Consider the following 21,651-nt stretch of genomic DNA (forward strand, 5'->3'; position numbering starts at 1 on the left):
CTCTCAGCGCCCCTGAACCACATTTAGCGTTTTCAATCACTCGGCACCCTTTTACGAGAATGGCGCCCTTTTCATGATCTCAATGCGCCCTCGTAACCATCTGGCGTCCCCACGTCTCCACCAACGTAGCACTACTGACTGTGCGGCGCCCTTCTGGCCTCTTAGCGCCCCTGGACCACATAGCGTTTTCAATCACTCGGCGCCCTCCCAAGAGAATGGCGCCCTTTTCATCGTCTCACGGCGCCCTCGTAAGTCGTAACCGTCTGGTGCCTCCACATTTGGTGCCCCTCCTACTGGATGGCGCCCTTTACAGCTTTTTACGTCCTTCCGGTCAGTTTCCACTTTTAAGCGTGTATTTGCTTAGTCAGACACGTCACTTGAAGTGCCATTCGGTTAGCAATGTTATCAAATTCGGTGTTAATTTAGGCTCCCACATAAAGAATATCTATCGCGCCCCAAAACGGCCTGGCGCCGGGCGCCCCTACAGCTGGGCACCCACAATCATTTTAGGAAAATTACACCCCTGCCCGTATGTGTGGTTAACTTTAAGCTGATCCCCAAGTACCTATGTGTTTGTCTCTTCCTTATTCTCGTTTGATAAATTCCATTAATCCTACATGTAACAAATTACCAAGAAGCCATCGCATGGTACTAATCAGTGGCGAATCCCAGGGTGGAGGTCACATGGGTCATGACTTAGGGCCTGGGGTCACCACATGCCTGCCAGGAGCACCACAGGCCTGACAGCCGACAGGGGCACCACAGGCCCGCCAGGGGTACCATAGGCCTAGCAGGGGCACCACGGGCCTGTCAGTGGCACCACAGGCCTGTCAGGAGCACCATCGGCCTAGCAAAAGCACTACAGGTCTTCCAGGGGCACCACAGACCTGCCAGGGGCACCAGAGGCCTGCCAGGGGCACTATCGGATTCGCAGGGGAACCACCGGCCTCGCAAGGGCACCATGGGCCTGTCAAGGGCACCACAAGCCTGTCGTTGGCAATTTAGGATTGTCAGAGGCACCACAAACCTGTCAAGGGTACCTGCGTTCTAACAGGGGCACCACAAACCTGCCAAGACCCAGGGACACCACAGGCTTAGCAAGGACACCACAGGCCTGTCAGGGCCCATGGGCACCTAAGTCATGTCAGGGCCCACCGTAGGCTTGTCAGGGGGCAGGGTAGGTAGGTACCACAGTCTTTCCAGGGGCATCAGCGGCCTAGCAGGTGCAGGGGCACCAGTCATCACATGACTAACCAAAAATAAAGAAAATAAAAAAAAACTGAAAATAGGGCACCACCAAAATTAAGTGGCCGAAATCCGTTGAGGTTTTAATTTTGGGCATAGGTAGGGGCACCACTTCGATTCATGGCCCTCCCCTTGGAGTTTTCCCCGAATCTGCCCCTAGTACTAATACATCAAATTTAAGGGGGCACCTTGCTATTGGTGCCCCCCTTGCAGAATTCAAGGGGGCACGGTGCCCCGGTGCCCCCCCCCCGTTCCGCCGCCTATGATGTTGATAGGTATCTGGAGGGAGTAATAGGTTGCCAACATTTAAGTCACCTGTCAATAATACATTTGGGGAGTAGAGATGTGCACGAGTCAAACTGTCGGTTAGTCTGTCTATAAACTCTTCTTGTCGATGTGCTGGAATATTGGGTGGGAGATAGATTAAGCACAGTAGAAATGTAGAGTCTTTTGTTTTTATTTTTATCCAAATCCATTCTTCACCAGGCAATTCGAGTGAGGAAATTCTGGAAAATGTGAGTGAGCTGTGAATGCATACTGCCGTGCCTCCTCCGTGTCTGTCTCTGTGTCTTGTAATGGGTGGATGAAAATTGTCAATAGTATAAAGGTTCGGGTTAATGGAGTCGTCCAATTTAGTTTCAGTGAGAGCGAGAATTGTGATTTTATTAACGTCGACAAAATTTGTTAGCTCTTGGACTTTGCCAGTGGCCGTTATACTGTTTATATTTACATGGACTATCGTAATACCTATTATTCGATAATTTCTTGTTATTTATTGGCCCAGGGTTCGATTCAGTTCCTCCGATAATCAAAAGAATACGCATGTCTGGAGGATATTTAAATAGTTTCAATGATGCATGGTTTGAGAGACATAAATGAGGCCACCAGAGGCCGGTGTGGGGCCCTCAGCCGCCGGTTGGGACCCTGAGGCCGGTTTAGGGGCCCTTAAAGGCCAGTAGAGGGCCCTCAGTGGTCAAGGTGGGCGCTTGACCGCCACTGAAGGGCCCTCAGAGGTCAGTGTAGGACCCTCAAAGACCGGTATGGGAGCTGTTAATAGCTGGCGTGGGTTTCTCGAGCCTCGCGACAATCGAATACGGGCCAGGGCCCCATACGCCTATGGGGGCCCATCGGTTGTTTGGGGGCAAAGAATATGATGGCCCCCCTGATTTGCCTTTGGGGGGCATGGCCCTGATGCCCGCCCCCCCCCTGCGACCGCCACTGGATAGGCGAGACGTTTAAAAGATTTTTCTACCTACGAGCGGTTTAATAATTTTATCCCGTGCCGCCAACGTATTTCATGTAATGTCTACTAGACGTTTAACAGTTTGTTAATCGTCAAAGTAGACGTTTAACAACTGTTAAACGTCTAAAACCTGTTAAACAAATCAATTACTCAACATCTGATAATTTTCTCTCTTAGCACGTGAAGCAATTGTAAACACTGACTACGGTGCGGGATAAATGACAGATACATATAAGATATACCGCTACAAACAAGCATTGTAAAATTCACAAAACGCACCGGCATGGTTTCTAATAAGGCTGAAACAGACTTTCTCCGCAGTCAGGAAATCGCATGCGAGAGCCTATTCAAATATATTAAATCACGCTCGCATCAATCGTACGCACTTCCCGCATGCGTTTGATGCGGGAAGGATTGTAATGTATTTGAATAGGCTCTCGCATGCGATTTCCTGACTGCGGAAAGTCTGTTTCAGCCTTGATCATTTTATTTGCTTAAATGCCACAAATCACAATCCACTGAAACGACTAGGTATATTGTGATGCATTGTTGCTGATTGGGGTAAATAGATAACAAAGACATTGAAAACAGTGATTTTTTGCAATGGGTGAATTTATTGAGCTAGGTAGCTTTGCTTGCAAATGCTGAAGTATTGTTTTTTTTTTAACGGTTCTCCATCCAATCATATTCTCCGAAAACACGTTACGTTACTGACGTTAATACCTTTCTGCTTACCTAAACAATAGAGTAGTACCGCCGAAACTGGAATATCATATGCATTATCTATACAAACGGAACTCTATAACTCATACTCATAACCAGGTGACAACCAAAGCTGGGGCGTTTTACCATACCCGTAATGTAAAACGCCCCGTTTTCAAAGGTCTTGCAAAAGCTCATTCATGCTGGAATGTAGCATTCCAGTGCTTTACATATTATTTTGTTCAATAGTCTAAAGATGACGCCTATAAGCATATGGTCCAATAACTAGCCTAGCGGTGACACACTTTCTTAAGGGGGCGTTTTGCACGGTTCACCTCTACGTAAGAAATTGCTAAGATCCACAATCATAAAACATGGCTCACAGCAGGGCTGAAGCATGAAATACGCAAGCATGACCGGTTATTCAGGCTTGCTCAGCGCCACGACTCAGAAAGCCATGCAGTTCAGTTCGCCGCCGATGACGACAGCATGGTCGGGTGGTTCGTTCCGCGACAGGGTCCGGCTGTTTTGTGCGGCTCGGCGGGGCGGGAGGGGGGAGGCAGGCGACGCGTCTGACAGGCGACACTTCAGCGTCCCGGGAATCGGCACCGTGTGGCGCGGCGGACCGTCCCTCCGACCCTTCCCATTGTTACCTGACTGTGGGCGCCGGCCGCCGGTCCTCCGGAAGGGTCACTTTGGTATGCGAAATCTTCACCGCACTTGCCCACTGTCAGAGAGTGCACTGAGGTACAGTAGTTTCTAACAGCTCGTTCGATTGGTCTGCCTGCTCAGCCAATCATATTCTGGCATCCTTGAACCTTGGGACCCAACGTCGCTATGGTACTTCCGTATAGCCTGAGGCACCTGGGTACTTATGAATCTTGGGTCCCGTTGGATCTTGGGTCCGACTGTACTTGGGTACATTTGATACACACCCGGCGGTGGTGTAATTTCGGGACGACGGTGAAAACAGGGCGCCTGGGGCGATTTGATCAAGGTTCGTGAAATTTACACGTGACGTTTGGTATATAGAAGGCCCTTGGAGCGGGAGAAGTTCCAAATGTCACGTGACTAATATGCCTTCCGGCGCCCTGTTTTCACCGGCGTCCTAATTTCGTTGTACGAAAAAATTATCGTCCATTTCAGTGTTTTCATGATGGTTTCCACGTTATTCAGCATGGAGAAGTAGATTCTGATCATAGAAAATGTGTGATTTGATAGGGAAAGGACTCTCTGAACATTTGCCATGGGCCTGTTCCAGCGCTTCCGGAAACCTCCAGAAAGCTCCAGAGGGCATTCCAGCGCCTCCAGAAAGATTCAGAAACTTCCAGTAGCCTCCAGAGTTGGGAGATCCACATTTCCCTGGAGGCTCTGGTCTACGATCATGGTGCGCATGTTAGTTGTTACAAGCACAAATGTAAACATTAATTTTACAACTTGAATGTCAAGAAAATTCATTGGTATTGTTATTATCATTTGTTAAATCTTCCTTACTAAAATTAACAACAAATTATTTGTTAAAAAAAGAAGAAATCTCCAGATTGCATTCCAGCACCTCCAGTTAAACCTCTGGTAGAGTCCAGTCAAGGAATTTCTACTGAAGATGTTGGAACAGGCCTATAGTTCACTCGTGGAATAGGCCAATTGGTGCACAGTTGGTGTGAATTAGGTAATATACCTACTCAATATAGAAGCCACTGGAAAGTTCGAAAAAGCTCTAGAAGTCTCCAGAGGGTGTTCCAGCTCCTCCAGAAAGCTCCAGAAAGGTCTCTCCAAAGCTTCAAAACCTCCAGTAGCATCCAGAGAGTTGCAAGGTCCACATTTCGGCATTAGTAGAGCAGACGTCACACGAAGGTTTTCCAACCAAGGAGAGGCGCTGTAGGTTTGTAGGTTGTAGGTCTAGGGTAGGTTTGTAGGTTGTAGGTTGTAGGTTTTTAGGCTGTAGGTTTGTAGGTTGTAGGTTAGGTTAGGTTTGTTTAGGTTTTGTTAGAAAGAAGTACCTCCAGGCATAGCGCCTCTCCTTGGTAGGAAAATCTTCGTGTGACGTCTGCTCTACTAATACCCACATTTCTCGGTAAATATTTACTTTAGGACCGGCACACTTTTTCAAAGGGAAATTTTCGACAATCTTCCATTATTTGACATCCTAAATCAAGAAATGATACTTACATGTTACCAAAACTGCAAAAAGTCACACAAAAACTTGATAAAATCCAGCCATCTCACCCCGCGTTACGTAACGTACACCGACGAAATTATACGAATGCGGCGATTACGATATAGGGCCTGTTCCAGCGCCTCCAGAAACCTCCAGAAAGCTCCAGAAAGCTCTAGAATCCTCCAGAGAGCGTTCCAGCGCCTCCAGAAAGCTCCAGAAAGCTCTCGCCAAAGCTCCAGAAACCTCCAGTAGCCTCCAGAGAGTTGGGAGGTCCCAATTTCTCTGGAGGCTCTGGTCTACAATTATGGCGCACATGTGACAATCACGGATGTAAACAAAGGACTTTTGACTGATTATTTTACAACTTGAATGTTAAGAAAATTACATTGCTATAATTTTGTTAATCTTTCTTAATAAAATTAAAAACAAATTTTGCGTTTCAAGAGAGAACATTTGTCATTCGTTTGGTAACCGCAGGTTGTTTGAAAAGACAAACACTATTCGTTAGAATTGTGTTTTTCTATTGAAAAACAACCGGAGCGGTCCTTCTCCGGGCTATGTTTTGCAAGTCTGGCCGCGAATTGGGGCAACTTGGGTCAGGCCTAGACGAATCGCTCAATCTTCGTAAAAAGTTCAGGGTATGGGCTCCCGGGGGCGATCTACCTGATGGCACCGGTCGCTACTCGCTTAAAACCTCGTGGCACGTGGCACGTGCGATTCCATTTTCCCCATGTTAAGTCAACGGGGTTTTGGACACTTTTTGCGCGATCGCCAATGGCGGGAAAACGAGCCAAGGAAGAGGTGGTTTTCTTCCCAGCATTTTATGGCAAACACGTTTGGGTACATGCTGGTGTGCGCCGTATACCCCTCAGAACTTCGTAACGTGTCTTTGCACGAGGTCAAAGTTGAATTTTTTTCGCTCCCCATGTTAAGTCAATGGGCGTTTTTGCAGAGACTTTTTCATTCGCTCATTGTACAAAATTATATGATACGATTTTGTTTAAACTTTTAGGACTTGTTGAGAAAAGACCATAGAATATGTTGTTATGCTTCGTTAAGCTGTCAGAATTCGTTTGTTCTTTTTGAGCTCGTTTAAAGAAGAATTTTTTTAACATGCAAAGTCAATGGGAGCGTCTTTGCTGCTTTATAACTTTTTACGTTATAGATATATTTAAGTGAAAAGTTGATAGGTTATACAACTTTTGATGCTCTTTCCAATGATATATACAACTTTATTGCACGTGGTGCCGTTGTTGAGAAATATAGTAAAAAAGCACGACATTACCGAGATTTGAGCTCAGACCTATATCGTTACGGTGTCAGGCGGACACCAGGACAGGTGGCGCCGCCGCCGCCCGCATAGCGGCGGGAATGTGAACTAACCTGTTTACCACCTATGGTATGGTACCATCGGGGGACCGGCCGCCGTCGGCACCATTTCGGGACTTTGCATCGCAATAAAAGGCTTATTTACAATTGAAAATGGACTAGCGAGAGTCGTTATGGAATCAGAATTTGATGCTCTACAAAACTAGGCTATTTTCATTGTGATGGCACCACAGACTACACCGCTAACCCCAATAAAGCAGATTTATGTCGCGTCATCGATGATTACATATAATGTTTCTTTGATATATATGTAGTCGGGTCTTTCAGCTGCGTCCCTCCCCTCCCTCGCCGCGCCGGCGGGTCGGCCATCCGCGGCTTGCCGCCCGCCGGCTGCTGGCCGGTCAGCTGGCCGGTCAGCTGGTCGCCCGCGGCTGTCGGTGCAGTGCGGGATGCCTACTTGCGGGGGGCCGTCGTGGCGGCGCGGCCCGGGTGGACTGGGCGAGCAGTGAGTTGGGGAGCGCTGCGCTGTCGGTGCTCTAGTTTTTATTGCGTTCGCATGATACGGCTTGAGCCAATACAGAGTGAACTGATTGAGCTGAGCAAGTCTTTATATACATTGAAAAGTAAAGCACTTTTTACTGCATCTACGGTGAGATGCTAGATAAAATTTATGGTCTACCTAATGGTACCCATTACTTAACAATTAAGTGAATCATTTCGTCGCTAAACTCTCGTAAATTCGTATGTCCGCCTCACTATGGAGTTTGGACCGTAACGTATGGCTTTTGCTCAGACAGTATACGAACAGGTGACGGGGATACCTCCCATAGAAGGATGCGACACGATTTTACTGCTAAATAGCGGCCGGCCGCCGTGGGGACGTTTTTGTACGACTTATACCTCGGCAACCACTGGGCTGATACACGTGCGGTTTTTTGTGTGGGGTAGCTTTTTCCCTTCTTTCACATAGTGTGCTACTCTCGATGCATATGGGTGACCCCTAACGCACGTTCCACGTACAAAGCCAAGAGGTGCCTGTTTTGTAATAAGTGCAATAGCTCGCGGTAATTACTGAACCGATTGCGCTAAAACTTGGCATGGAGGTAGACACTTTCCAGGCGATGCATTTCCATGTGTCTTGGTAGGGGTGCAACTGCACGTGCGCACGTGCAGGGTGACGCTTCCAGATCTCGAGAACGGCTGGACCGGTTGTGTTCAAATTTGGCATAACGCTTGATACCGATCAGTAGGTTGCAGTCATTTAGTATGTATTTCCATGTGCCACGATTGGGATGCAACTGCACGTGCGCACGTGCAGGATGACGCTTCCAGATCTCGAGAACGGCCGGGCCAATTGTGCTCAGATTTGGCACACCGCTAGAGATCGCGTAGTAGGGTGTCTTGCACAGGTCTGCTGGGCCCCAGGTTGCACGTGCGCACGTGCAGGGTGACGCTTCCAGATCTCAGGAACGGCTGGGCCGATTGCATTCAAATTCGGCACACCTTTAGAGACCGGTTAGTAGGGTGCTGTGCACAAGTCAGTTAGTATGTATACTCATGTGTCTCGGTTGGGGTGCAACTGCACGTGCGCACGTGTAGGGGTCGCTTCCAGATCTTGAAAACGGCTGGGCCGATTGAGCTTAAATTCGGTACACCGCTAGAGACCGGCAACTAGGGTGCCGTCCACAAGTCATTTGGGACCCAGCTTGCACGTGCGCACGTGCAGGGTGAGGCTTTCAGATCTCAGAAACGGCTGGGCTGATTGCATTCAAATTCGGCACACCTTTAGCGGCGTTACAGAGGTGCTTGCTCAAACAACCTGCGGTCCCGCGATGCGGAGCCCAGCATCGCAGATGCTGGTAACCGCAGGTTGTTTGAAAAGACAAACACTATTCGTTAGAATTGTGTTTTTCTATTGAAAAACAACCGGAGCGGTCCTTCTCCGGGCTATGTTTTGCAAGTCTGGCAGCGAATCGAGACATCTTGATTGGGGCCTAGAGTTTTGCGTTTAGGATCGTAAAAATTTCAGGGTATAGACTTTTGCAGGTGATCTACCTGATGGTACCGGTCGCTACTCGCAACAAAAATCATTGCGCGTGCCACGTGCAATTGCATTTTCCCCATGTTAAGTCAACGGGGTTTCGGACACTTTTTGCGCGATCGCCAATAGCGGGAAAACGAGCCAAGGAAGAGGTGATTTTCTTCCACGCATTTTATGGCAAACACGTTCTGGTACACGCCAGTGTGCGCCGTATACCCGTCAGAATTCGTTAACTTGAGTTGCACGAGTTTGAAGTTGAACTTTTTTCGCTCCCCATGTTAAGTCAATGGGCGTTTTTGCAGAGACATTTTCATTCGCTCATTGTACAAAATTATATGATACGATTTTGCTTTAACTTTCAGGACTTGTTGAGAAAAGACCATAGAACATGTTGTTATGCTTCGTTAAGCTGTCAGAATTCGTTTGCTCTTTTGAAGCTCGTTTAAAAATGAAAAATTTTAACATGGAAAGTCAATGGGAGCGTCTTTGCTGCTTAATAACTTTTTACGTTTAAGATATGTTTAAGTCAAAAGTTGATATTTTATACAACTTTTGATGCTCTTTCCAATGATATATACAACGTTATTGCACGTGCTGCCGTTTTTGAGAAATATAGTAAAAAAGCACGACATTACCGAGATTTGAGCTCAGACCTATATCGTTACGCTGTCAGGCGGACACGAGGACAGGTGGCGCCGCCGCCGCCCGCATAGCGGCGGGAATGTGAACTAACCTGTTTACCATCTATGGTATGGTACCATCGGGGGACCGGCCGCCGTCGGCACCATTTCGGGACTTTGCATCGCAATAAAAGGCTTATTTACAATTGAAAATGGACTAGCGAGAGTCGTTATGGAATCAGAATTTGATGCTCTACAAAACTAGGCTATTTTCATTGTGATGGCATCACAGACTACACCGCTAACCCCAATAAAGCAGATTTATGTCGCGTCATCGATGATTACATATAATGTTTCTTTGATATAACCGCAGGTTGTTTGAAAAGACAAACACTATTCGTTAGAATTGTGTTTTTCTATTGAAAAACAACCGGAGCGGTCCTTCTCCGGGCTATGTTTTGCAAAGTTTGCCGCGAATCAGTACAACTTGATTGGGGCCTAGACGAATCTATCAATCTTCGTAAAAAGTTCAGTGTATGGGCTCCCGCAGGCGATCTACCTGATGGCATCGGTCGCTACTCGCTTAAAACCTCGTGGCACGTGGCACGTGCGATTCCATTTTCCCCATGTTAAGTCTACGGGGTTTTGGACACTTTTTGCGCGATCGCGAATGGCGGGAAAACGAGCCAAGGAAGAGGTGGTTTTCTTCCCAGCATTTTATGGGAAACACGTTCCGGTACACGCCAGCGTGCGCGGTATACACGTCAGAATTTCGTAACGTGTCTTTGCACGAGGTCAAAGTTGAATTTTTTTCGCTCCCCATGTTAAGTCAATGGGCGTTTTTGCAGAGACATTTTCATTCGCTCATTGAACAAAATAATATGATACGATTTTGTTTAAACTTTCAGGACTTGTTGAGAAACGACCATAGAAAATGTTGTTATGCTTCGTTAAGCTCTCAGAATTCGTTTGGTCTTTTTAAGCTCGTTTAAGATTGATAATTTTTAACATGGAAAGTCAATGGGTGCGTCTTTGGTGCTTAATAACTTTGTACGTTGAAGATCTATTTAAGTGAAAAGTTGTTAGGATATACAACTTTTGATGCTCTTTCCAATGATATATAGAGCGTTATTGCACGTTGTGCCGTTTTTGAGAAATTTAGGAAAAAAGCACGACTCTATCGAGATTTGAGCTCAGACCTATATATGGCCTTGGCTCAGACAGTATACGAACAGGTGACGGGGATACCTCCCATTGAAGGATGCAATTTAATGCTAAATATTTGCGGCCGGCCTCCGTGGGGACATTTTGTACGACTTCTATCTCCGCAACCAGTGGACCGATACACTTGTGGTTTTGTGTGTGGGGTAGCGTATACCCTTCTTACAAGTATTTTATTATGGACGATGCATGCGGGTGACCCCTACTGCACGTGACACGTGTAAAACGAAGAGGTGTCAGTTTTGTAATAAGTGCAATAACTCGGTAATTACTGGGCCGATTGCGCTGAAACTTGGCATGGAGGTAGTCACCTACCAGGCGATCCATTTTCATGTGCCACAGTAGGGGTGCCGCTGCACGTGCGCGCGTGCAGGGTGACGCTTCCAGATCTCGAGAACGACTGGGTCGATTGAGTTCAAATTTGGTACACCGCTAGAGACCGGTTAGTAGAGTGCCTTCCACAGGTCAGTTGGGACCCATTTGGCACGTGCGCACGTGCAGGGTGAGGCTTTCAGATCTCAGGAACGGCCTTGCCGATTGCACTCAAATTCGGCACACTTCTAGAGACCGATCAGTAGGGTGCCGTGCACAAGTCAGTTAGTATGTATTTCCATGTGCCCCGGCTGGGGTGCAGCTGCACGTGCGTTCGTGCAGGGTGACGCTTTCAGATCTCGAGAACGGCCAGGCCGATTGAGCTCAAATTTGGTACACCGCTAGAGACCGGCGTAGAGTGTCGTGCACGTCAGTTTGTAGCACACCCACTCCGGTCTGCACGTGCAATGCTTGTTCTCTCGTTTGGCGGCGGGCGTTTTTGCTGCGTTTACAAAGGTGCTTGCTCAAACAACCTGCGGTCCCGCGATGCGGAGCCCAGCATCGCAGATGCTGGTATATGTAGTCGGATCTTTCAGCTGCGTCCCTCCCCTCCCTCGCCGCGCTGGCGGGTCGGCCATCCGCGGCTTGCCGCCCTAACCGCAGGTTGTTTGAAAAGACAAACACTATTCGTTAGAATTGTGTTTTTCTATTGAAAAACAACCGGAGCGGTCGTTCTCCGGGGTATGTTTTGCAAAGTTGGCCTGAGATTGGGGCAACTTGGTCGCAGCCTAGAGTTTTGCGTTTAGGATCGTAAAAATTTCAGGGTATAGACTTTTGCAGGTGATCTACCTGATGGTACCGGTCGCTACTCGCAACAAAAATCATTGCGCGTGCCACGTGCAATTGCATTTTCCCCATGTTAAGTCAACGGGGTTTTGGACACTTTTTGCGCGATCGCCAATGGCGGGAAAACGAGCCAAGAAGGAGGTGGTTTTCTTCCCAGCATTTTATGGCAAACACGTTCTGCTACACGCCAGTGTGCGCCGTATACCCGTCAGAATTCGTTAACTTGAGTTGCACGTGTTTGAAGTTGAACTTTTTTCGCTCCCCATGTTAAGTCAATGGGCGTTTTTGCAGAGGCATTTTCATTCGCTCATTGTACAAAATTATATGATACGATTTTGTTTAAACTTTCAGGACTTGTTGAGAAAAGACCATAGAATATGTTGTTATGCTTCGTTAAGCTGTCAGAATTCGTTTGTTCTTTTTAAGCTCGTTTAAAAATGAAAAATTTTAACATGGAAAGTCAATGGGAGCGTCTTTGGTGCTTTATAACTTTTTACGTTAAAGATATGTTTAAGTCAAAAGTTGATATTTGATACAACTTTTGATGCTCTTTCCAATGATATATACAACTTTATTGCACGTGGTGCCGTTTTTGAGAAATATAGTAAAAAAGCACGACATTACCGAGATTTGAGCTCAGACCTATATCGTTACAGTGTCAGGCGGACACGAGGACAGGTGGCGCCGCCGCCGCCCGCATAGCGGCGGGAATGTGAACTAACCTGTTTACCATCTATGGTATGGTACCATCGGGGGACCGGCCGCCGTCGGCACCATTTCGGGACTTTGCATCGCAATAAAAGGCTTATTTACAATTGAAAATGGACTAGCGAGAGTCGTTATGGAATCAGAATTTGATGCTCTACAAAACTAGGCTATTTTCATTGTGATGGCATCACAGACTACACCGCTAACCCCAATAAAGTAGATTTATGTCGCGTCATCGATGATTACATATAATGTTTCTTTGATATATATGTAGTCGGGTCTTTCAGCTGCGTCCCTCCCCTCCCTCGCCGCGCCGGCGGGTCGGCCATCCGCGGCTTGCCGCCCGCCGGCTGCTGGCCGGTCAGCTGGCCGGTCAGCTGGTCGCCCGCGGCTGTCGGTGCAGTGCGGGATGCCTACTTGCGGGGGGCCGTCGTGGCGGCGGCCCGGGTGGACTGGGCGAGCAGTGAGTTGGGGAGCGCTGCGCTGTCGGTGCTCTAGTTTGTATTGCGTTCGCATGATACGGCTTGAGCCAATACAGAGTGAACTGATTGAGCTGAGCAAGTCTTTATATACATTGAAAAGTAAAGCACTTTTTACTGCATCTACGGTGAGATGCTAGATAAAATTTATGGTCTACCTAATGGTACCCATTACTTAACAATTAAGTGAATCATTTCGTCGCTAAACTCTCGTAAATTCGTATGTCCGCCTCACTATGGAGTTTGGACCGTAACGTATGGCCTTTGCTCAGACAGTATACGAACAGGTGACGGGGATACCTCCCATAGAAGGATGCGACACGATTTTACTGCTAAATAGCGGCCGGCCGCCGTGGGGACGTTTTTGTACGACTTATATCTCGGCAACCACTGGGCTGATACACGTGCGGTTTTTTCTGTGGGGTAGCTTTTTCCCTTCTTTCACATAGTGTGCTACTCTCGATGCATATGGGTGACCCCTAACGCACGTTCCACGTGCAAAGCCAAGAGGTGCCTGTTTTGTAATAAGCGCAATAGCTCGCGGTAATTACTGAGCCGATTGCGCTAAAACTTGGCATGGAGGTAGACACTTTCCAGGCGATGCATTTCCATGTGTCTTGGTAGGGGTGCAACTGCACGTGCGCACGTGCAGGGTGACGCTTCCAGATCTCGAGAACGACTGGACCGATTGTGTTCAAATTTGGCATAACGATTGATACCGATCAGTAGGTTGCAGTCATTTAGTATGTATTTCCATGTGCCACGATTGGGGTGCAACTGCACGTGCGCACGTGCAGGGTGACGCTTCCAGATCTCGAGAACGGCCGGGCCAATTGTGCTCAGATTTGGCACACCGCTAGAGATCGCGTAGTAGGGTGTCTTGCACAGGTCTGCTGGGCCCCAGGTTGCACGTGCGCACGTGCAGGGTGACGCTTCCAGATCTCAGGAACGGCTGGGCCGATTGCATTCAAATTCGGCATACCTTTAGAGACCGGTTAGTAGGGTGCTGTGCACAAGTCAGTTAGTATGTATACTCATGTGTCTCGGTTGGGGTGCAACTGCACGTGCGCACGTGTAGGGGTCGCTTCCAGATCTTGAAAACGGCTGGGCCGATTGAGCATAAATTCGGTACACCGCTAGAGACCGGCAACTAGGGTGCCGTCCACAAGTCATTTGGGACCCAGCTTGCACGTGCGCACGTGCAGGGTGAGGCTTTCAGATCTCAGAAACGGCTGGGCTGATTGCATTCAAATTCGGCACACCTTTAGCGGCGTTACAGAGGTGCTTGCTCAAACAACCTGCGGTCCCGCGATGCGGAGCCCAGCATCGCAGATGCTGGGTATCTGTGATGCCAATCTCCAGAAATCTCCAGATTGCGTTCCAGCGCCTCCAGTGAAACCTCTGGTAGAGCCTCCAGTCAAGAATTTCTACTGGAGGCGCTGGAACAGGCCCATAAACAACGTGTTTGCGCCGTTGCCATTTGCGAAAAGGAAAAATATATGCATGTTAAATTCAATGAAAATGACGTCATAATACCAAAAAAAATACATATTGGCGAAATTTAGATGGTTAAAAATTGGGTGATATGGGGCAGGATAGCAAATTAAACACGGAAAAAATTATCAGAACATAACCTAACCTTACCTAACCTGACCTACTGATATTTGCCTACCCGGGGATAAGGAAAAAGTTGCTCGCATGAATAGATTGCAAGCAATGGTAGGTCAAATATTTTTAGGTTAAGTGATTGTGCATTAGGCTTCAGGCCGATTAGGCTTCAGGCCTTCGGCCTGAAGCCAAATACACAACCACTTAACCTAAAAATATTTGACCTACCATTGCCTGTAATCTCTCCTAAGGCATTGCCTTCGGCACTGCCGCTGCTTCGCGACGAGAAATTTCATGACGTCACTTTCCTCACAGTTGAATAGCATCGTTAATATGTATTCACTAAACCTTGGAGCGCAGTGCGTGGCCGGCGGAGTACGCAGTCGGTGGGATCTACGGCGGTGACGGTAAATATTGTATTGGTGCATTTTAACTTGTTTGTGCCATGAATGACTATCAGCTATGAAATCAAAAGGTCAAATTATGTCATGCGATATGCTTCTTACTATCACTTGGGGTTCGTGACGAAAGTAATGGCTGCCGGTCCTAAAGTAAATAAATACCCATTTCTCTGGAGGTTCACTGGAGGCTCTGAACTACAATGGTACACATGTGACAATTGTGAATGTGAACAAAGGAGCTTTGGCCATTAAAGGGACTATCCCACCTTCAAAAAAGTACCGTTTAGGATTTGGAAATGTTACCTACTCATGATATTTTGACTAATTTTGTTAGTTTTTACGCGTTTTCATCTGATACTTTTTGAGATATTGCGACTCCTATTTCATCGTGACGTCATTTATATCGAATCTGTGACGTAATGAAGGATTTACTTCATGTCAATGTGAGGGGAAATTTGGCAGCAAATATATTTTCTCTTAAATATGACGCAGCTCATGCAATAACAAGAGTGTCTCTGATTGGCTTATTCGTAAATCAAGTGATACTTCACTTGAATGTGTGACAGGCGTTCAAAAGGCAAATGACGTCATCAGATTGCCGTTAATGGTTAAGAGATTGGGACTTGCGCAGGGAACATTTTCAAATGAAGGGAACAAATTTCTTCAACACCATGAGGCTGCGGGGGTTGCGACCAAGATAGAAAGTGGTTTCTGAACCTCGCCGCAAACTTGGCTATCTCAACTCAAACCTAGTGTAAAGGTGGGAATTGGGATAGTCCCTTTAATTTTACAAATCAAGGTAAAGGAAATTACATTTTTATAATTATTTAATCTTTTTTACTAAAATCTAACACAAATTTCGTTTTTCAAGACTGAACCATCGCCATTCTTTTCTTTTGATGATTGGTATCCCTGACACTAACCTCCAGAAATCTCCAGATTGCATTCCTGCACCTCCAGTGAAACCTCTGGTAGAGCCTCCAGTCAAGAATTTCCACTGGAGGCACCAGAACAAGTAGTAAAGTAATATTGGTTCATGGCTGGAACAGGCCCACAGTTGGTCAATGCAGTTTACATAGCCATGGTCAATGCATAATTAGCTGATCCCAAGGCCATGCTGATTCTGCAAACATCTAGCCATTCTAACCTCCACCAAAGATAGAAAATTAACCCATATGCCAAACAAAGTGTTGCCAGTCACCCTCAATCACCATAAAAAAGCATCTGGACTGCTCTGGACCACAGTCCATATTGATATTTTTCGCACTGTTCTTTTCTCATCAGGTTTGCGTTTTGAAGATACATGCAGAGCATATAAAATATTTGTATGATAAAGGGAAAGGCAAGCTGCAATGATTTCTACCTTTCTAGATAAATAAAAATATATTTTTGAGATCCTCTATATTCATCATTTTCATTCCTGTTCATTTCAAGCATGAAATATCATGAAACTGTAGCAAAGAATGATAAATTGAGGAAAGTGGTGTATTCCATTTAAAGACCAAGCTATCCCTTTTTGTGCTTGTCCAGACCCCTATGTTGATGTTGGGAAATGCTGAGAATATCCCTTCACTAGTACTTTTTTCATTTCATTCAGGTCTGGCTGTAAGTAGTAAACAAGCATCAGCTCAACAGCTAGCTGAAATGGACAAGCACACAAAAGCCCTGCTGAAGTCTGCAAAAGAATTGATTAAGGGAAAAGACCATGGAGGTGCCCTAGAGAAGTGCAAAGAAGTGTTAGCTGGGGACAAGAACAACTATATGGCTCTTGTATTCAGTGGTGCTTGCTACCAAGAACTGGGTGATGCTGAAAAAACAGTAGAGGCTTTTCAGGCTGCCACCAAAGTATCACCAGAGCTGCCACTAGCTTGGCAGGGACTGGGGTCATTTTATGAAAAATCGGGTTCTACAAAACATCAAGAGAGTCTCACTGAAATATATATGAGGCTGTTAAATCTTCTTTCCAGTGACAAAGCGAAGACAGCTGAAATATGTTCCAAGCTGTCTTGGATACTGGTCCACGCTGATAAATATGATGAATGCATTGATATATTATATCAATGGAAGGATGCTAGTGGAAGCAACTTTGATCCATCCCGAATCACCTCGATCTTGAAAGAGAAGACAGTTTCAGACTCTCAGGCTGACAGGGTTAGCAAGCTGTTATCTCCATTGATAACAGAGGATGCATCGAGCAAAAACAAAGAGTTTATTGCCTTCCGAGTGCAATTACTGCATCAGCTCAAAGATTGGAAAGAGATGCAAGAATGTGCACAGCATATGTGCACTCTATTTCCAGACAGCGTGGTGGCCATCGAGTGGCTCCTGCGTGTGTTTGTACTATCAGATGAGAATGTCTCCGATCTGGAAGATCGTCTTGCTTTCATGAACGCCCAGGAACCGGACAACGTGTGGGCCCGTGCCTGCCGTGGTAAGCTGCTGGCGCAGTCTGGTGACTGGCTGGCGGCGCTAGGGCAGCTTGTGCCGGCCGCGCTGGGTGCCGCCGGAGAGACGGCTGCCGTGCTGGCGCTCCGCGGCGGTATCGAGCTGCTCGTGCACGGCTACCCGGCAGCCGAGCGCACTCTCCGGGAGGCGCTGCGCCGCTCGTCGGCGGCGGCAAGCGGCCGTCTCCGGCTGCAGCTGGCGGAGGCGCTGGTGCGACAGGGCGCCGACCGCGCCGCCGAGGCCGAGGCACTGCTCGCAGAGGCCGCTGGCTCGCCGGAGAGAGACGCGCTGCTGGCCGAGGCCCGGCTGCGACGGGGAGCTCTGACCGAGGTGGAGGCGGTCACCGCGCCGCTGGAGGTGCGCGCGGCGTGGCTGGTGGCCGAGCGACGGGCGGATGAGGCGGTGGCACTGCTGGACGGCACAGGTGAGCACTCGCCGCGCAGGCTCCGGCAGCTGGCTGCGGCGCTCTGGGCCGCTGGACGGCGCGAGGAGAGCGCTGCGCGTTTCCTGGAGGCAGCCAAACTGGACCCGAACCACCCAGAGCCGTTTTACTACCTGGGCCAGTACTACCAGGAGCGCTCTGACCAGACTCGCGCGCTGCGCTGCTACCAGAAGGCGTGCCGCCTGAACCCTGGCGAGCCGCGCTGCAGCGCTGCGCTCAGCGACCTGTACCGGGCGCGCGGCGAGCACGAGCAGAACGTGCGCCTGCTGACGGCCGTCACCGAGAGCCGTCCCGACGCGTCCGTCAGCCGCTGGGCCTGGTTCCGGCTGGGCCTGCACCACCTGCAGGCGGGCGAGCCGCAGCGCGCCGTCGTCTGCCTGCAGACGGCCGTCAAGGCGGCGCCCGACGACGCCGTGGCGCTCGAGTGCCTGGGCGACGCGTACCGGCTGCGCGGCGCGTACACCTCGGCGGTGCAGGCGTACAGCCGGTCGGCGGCGCTCAGCGAGCAGCCCGTGTACGCGCAGCTGCAGATGGCCGACATCCGGCAGCTGCTCGGACAACTGGACGAGGCAGAGGCCGGCTACCAGCAGACGCTCGCCGCTCGGCCCGGCTTCGTGCCCGCTCTGAAGGGGCTCGGCGAGACGCACCTGCGGCGAGCGCAGCAGCTGGTGTCCCGCCAGCTGCACGGGCTCGCCCGGGACAGCTGCCAGCTGGCAGCCGACACGCTAACCGCCGCCGTGCTCGACCAGAGCCGACTCAGTTGTCTGTGGAAGCAGCTCGGCGACGTGCTATGCATGACGGCGGGCCTGCCGCCGCGCTACCGGCGCCTACAGGTGGCCGCTCAGCTGCTGCCGTGTCCGCCGGCTGACGGCGGAGCGTGCGGCCCGCTCGCCGGCCCGCTGCTGGTCGACGTGGCCATCCGCTGCTACTCACAGGCAGTGGCCATCGAGAATCTGGGCGGTCTGTGGCACGACCTGGCGCTCAGCTACCGGCTCCGGGCGGGCCTGTATGCCGCCGGCGAGTCGGAGCAGGCGGCGGTGGCGCTGCGCCGCGCACTCCAGTGTGCTCACAAGGCGACTGGCCTGTTGCCCGGCGACGCCGCCATCTGGAACACACTCGGAGTGATTGCGTGCGAGAGGCCGGTGGAGGACCGCCGGCTGGCGCAGCACGCCTTCATCAAGTCGCTGCGCTTGCGGGAGACGGCCATGGGCTGGACCAACCTGGCCTGTCTGTACATGGTAAACGGTCAGCTGAAGCTGGCCAACGAGGCGCTCACCAAAGCGCAGAGCGTCGAGCCGGCGTACGGCGCCGCCTGGACGGGCCAGGCGCTGATCGCCGAGCAGCTGTCGCCTGAGCAGGCCACCGACCTGTTCCGACACGCCGTGCACCTGCAGCCGCTGGCGCCGGCCGCGCTCGGCTACGGCCGCTGGGTGTGCCGCGCCCTGCGCGACCCCTCCGTCTGGCACACGGCCCAGTACCGGTTCAACATCGAGCGCATGCAGGCGGTCACTGTGGCCGGCGAGGCGCTCGAGCTGTACACGACCGGCGCGCCGGACGACGCGGCCGGCTGGAACATGCTCGGTCTGCTGGCGGAGCGGCAGGGCCGGCACGGCGCCGCCCTGCACGCCTACCAGCGCGCCGCCGAACTGCTGGCGGGTGCGGACGAGCCCGACTGGGCGGCCGTGGACGCAGCGCGCACCAACAGCGCGCGCCTGCTGACCGCCGCCGGCCGCTACGACGAGGCGGTGGCCGAGTACCGCCGGCTGCACGAGGCCAGCTTCCACTCGCAGTGCGGCCTGGCGCTGGCGCTGCAGCGCGCCGGACACGATGAGGAAGCGTACTCGGCCTACGAGGCGGCGCTGCACTGGCTCTCGCCCGACGACGCCAACAAGTCACACACGCTGGTGGCCGTGGCGCAGCTGCTGTACCGCTTCGACCGGGTCAGCGAGGCGCGCACCGAGCTGCTCAAGAGCTTCCAGCTGGAGCCGGCCTCGGAGCAGGGCCTGCTGGCGCTGACGGCTCTGGCGCTGCGCCAGGGCGACTCGGCGCTGGCGCTGGCCTGCGAGAGCGAGCTGGCGCAGCGGCGCACCCAGCCGGAGCTGGCCGCTGAGCGGGCGCTGCTAGAGGCGTGCCTGCGGCTGGCGCGCGACGACTCGACCGGCGCCGTGCGCGCCGTCCAGGCGGCGGTGCACCGCCACCCGCAGCAGGGCGGCCTGTGGCGCCTGTTAGCGGCGGCGCTGCTGCAGCTGCGGCCGGCGGCCGGCGCTGCCGTCACGGCCGCCACCGCTGCCCGGCGGGTGGCAGCCGCTGGCGCAGAGAGGGACCAGGTGAGTTAGTCAGTCCCGGAGAGAGGGACGCGCGGACAGGTGATAGTCGCTAAGTCAGTCGGTGTCAAGTCTGGTTGGAATTGTGTGCTACTGCCGAATCTTGTTTTCGGTGATGTCATTGTCTGGTCATTAACATCGGATAAAACGAGAGTGGTGTTTTTGACGTGCTTGCCACCAGCGTCTGTGGTGTCGTGCCTTGTGTCACCGACCCCTGTGCCTCTCCGTCAGATGGTCGGGTGTTTCCCGGGCCCTTAACCTGTCAGGCGGTGTAATTTCTTACTGACCCCCCACCCCCACCTCGTCAGTCGGTGTGCTGTGTCACTGACCCCCCCCCCCCCCCCACCGTCAGATGGTGTGCTGTGTCACTGACCCCCCACCCCCACCCGGCAGATGGTGTGCTGTGCCACTGACCCCCCCGTCAGATGGTGTGCTGTGCCACTGACCCCCCCCCCCCCGTCAGTCGGTGTGGTGTGCCACTGACCCCCCCCCCCCCCATCAGATGGTGTGCTGTGTCACTGACCCCCCCCCCGTCAGATGGTGTGCTCCCCCCCCCCCGTCAGATGGTGTGCTGTGCCACTGACCCGCCCCCCCCCCCCCCCACCGTCAGGCGGTGTTGGACCTGGTGTGTCAGGCACAGCTGCAGGCCGGGGACGTGTCGGGAGCGCTGCGCTCCGCCCAGCGCGCCGTGCTGTGGCGGCCCGACTCGCCGTCCGCCTGGTGCGACCTGGTGGCCGCGCGGCTGGCTGGCCTGCAGTGGGCGCCGGCCGACGGGCGCGGCGCGGCGCTCTGCTGGCTGCGCGCCGCCGTCAGCCGACTGCGGCGCGGCCACCGGCTGGCCCGGCCGCTGCACGGCTGGCTCAGCACGGTCGACAGGCGCGTGGAGATGCTGCTCGCCCAGGGCTAGGGAGGCGGGTGGCGGTCCGGCCGAGCGGTGTGCGACCACAGGACAGAGACAGTGGCCGCCGGGTGGCGAGCGTGATACGGCACCGTAGAGTGTTCGCATGAACTGTTCGTTGTGCCCGTGATATGAAGGAGGAAGGGGGTTATCCGCTATCATGGCTATGGACCGATTCGTTTTAAGTGTTACGATTGATAAGTTAATGGAAATTATCAACTAAACGTGAAGCCTCGGTTCTCGACCAGCAAAATATTATCTGTTGTTCAGAGGTTACTGGTTTTAATCCTACCTATCATCTCATTCTTACTATGCGGTATGGTCGAGTTACGTGCAAAGCTTGGTGTGTGATTCTCAGACATTGTAACCGCGTCATTATTGCGCAAGCTGCTTATCAACTTGTTAATCCAGCCTATATTGTCCCGCTCTGATGGCTTTGTTCCACTGCCGGTGGTGGCACTCAGGACGTGTGAGGTCTGTCTGTCTGTCTACACGTTTGTCTGTAACGTCCTACCGGGCGATGTCTTAGTAGCGTTACGAATGGCAGGGGAACGGGCTGCTGTGCTGGTGCTGTGATTTGTGATCGGGATCGAATACACCCGGTATTTGGCACTTGGCTCGCGTTGTTG

General features: G+C 51.2%; 1 protein-coding gene across 2 annotated transcripts; it reads left to right on the forward strand.

Moving 5' to 3' along the window:
• The first annotated feature begins 4,434 nt into the window (after positions 1-4,434).
• On the forward strand, positions 4,435-21,638 carry LOC122380118 (tetratricopeptide repeat protein 37-like). Of its 2 annotated transcripts, none has more exons than XM_043362943.1 (3): positions 4,435-4,577; positions 16,511-20,127; positions 20,735-21,638. In XM_043362943.1, the coding sequence occupies exons 2-3, from the start codon at positions 16,558-16,560 to the stop codon at positions 21,029-21,031; spliced, it is 3,867 nt and encodes a 1,288-aa protein (XP_043218878.1). In that variant the 5' UTR covers positions 4,435-4,577; positions 16,511-16,557; the 3' UTR covers positions 21,032-21,638. The 2 variants fall into 2 exon arrangements, with proteins under 2 accessions (XP_043218878.1, XP_043218879.1); XM_043362944.1 differs by lacking the exon at positions 4,435-4,577 and adding an exon at positions 15,093-15,116.
• Positions 21,639-21,651: the final 13 nt, after the last annotated feature.

This window comes from Amphibalanus amphitrite, unplaced genomic scaffold (assembly GCF_019059575.1).
Source record: "Amphibalanus amphitrite isolate SeventyFive unplaced genomic scaffold, NRLGWU_Aamphi_draft 000091F_arrow, whole genome shotgun sequence".
NCBI lineage: Eukaryota > Metazoa > Arthropoda > Thecostraca > Balanomorpha > Balanidae > Amphibalanus > Amphibalanus amphitrite.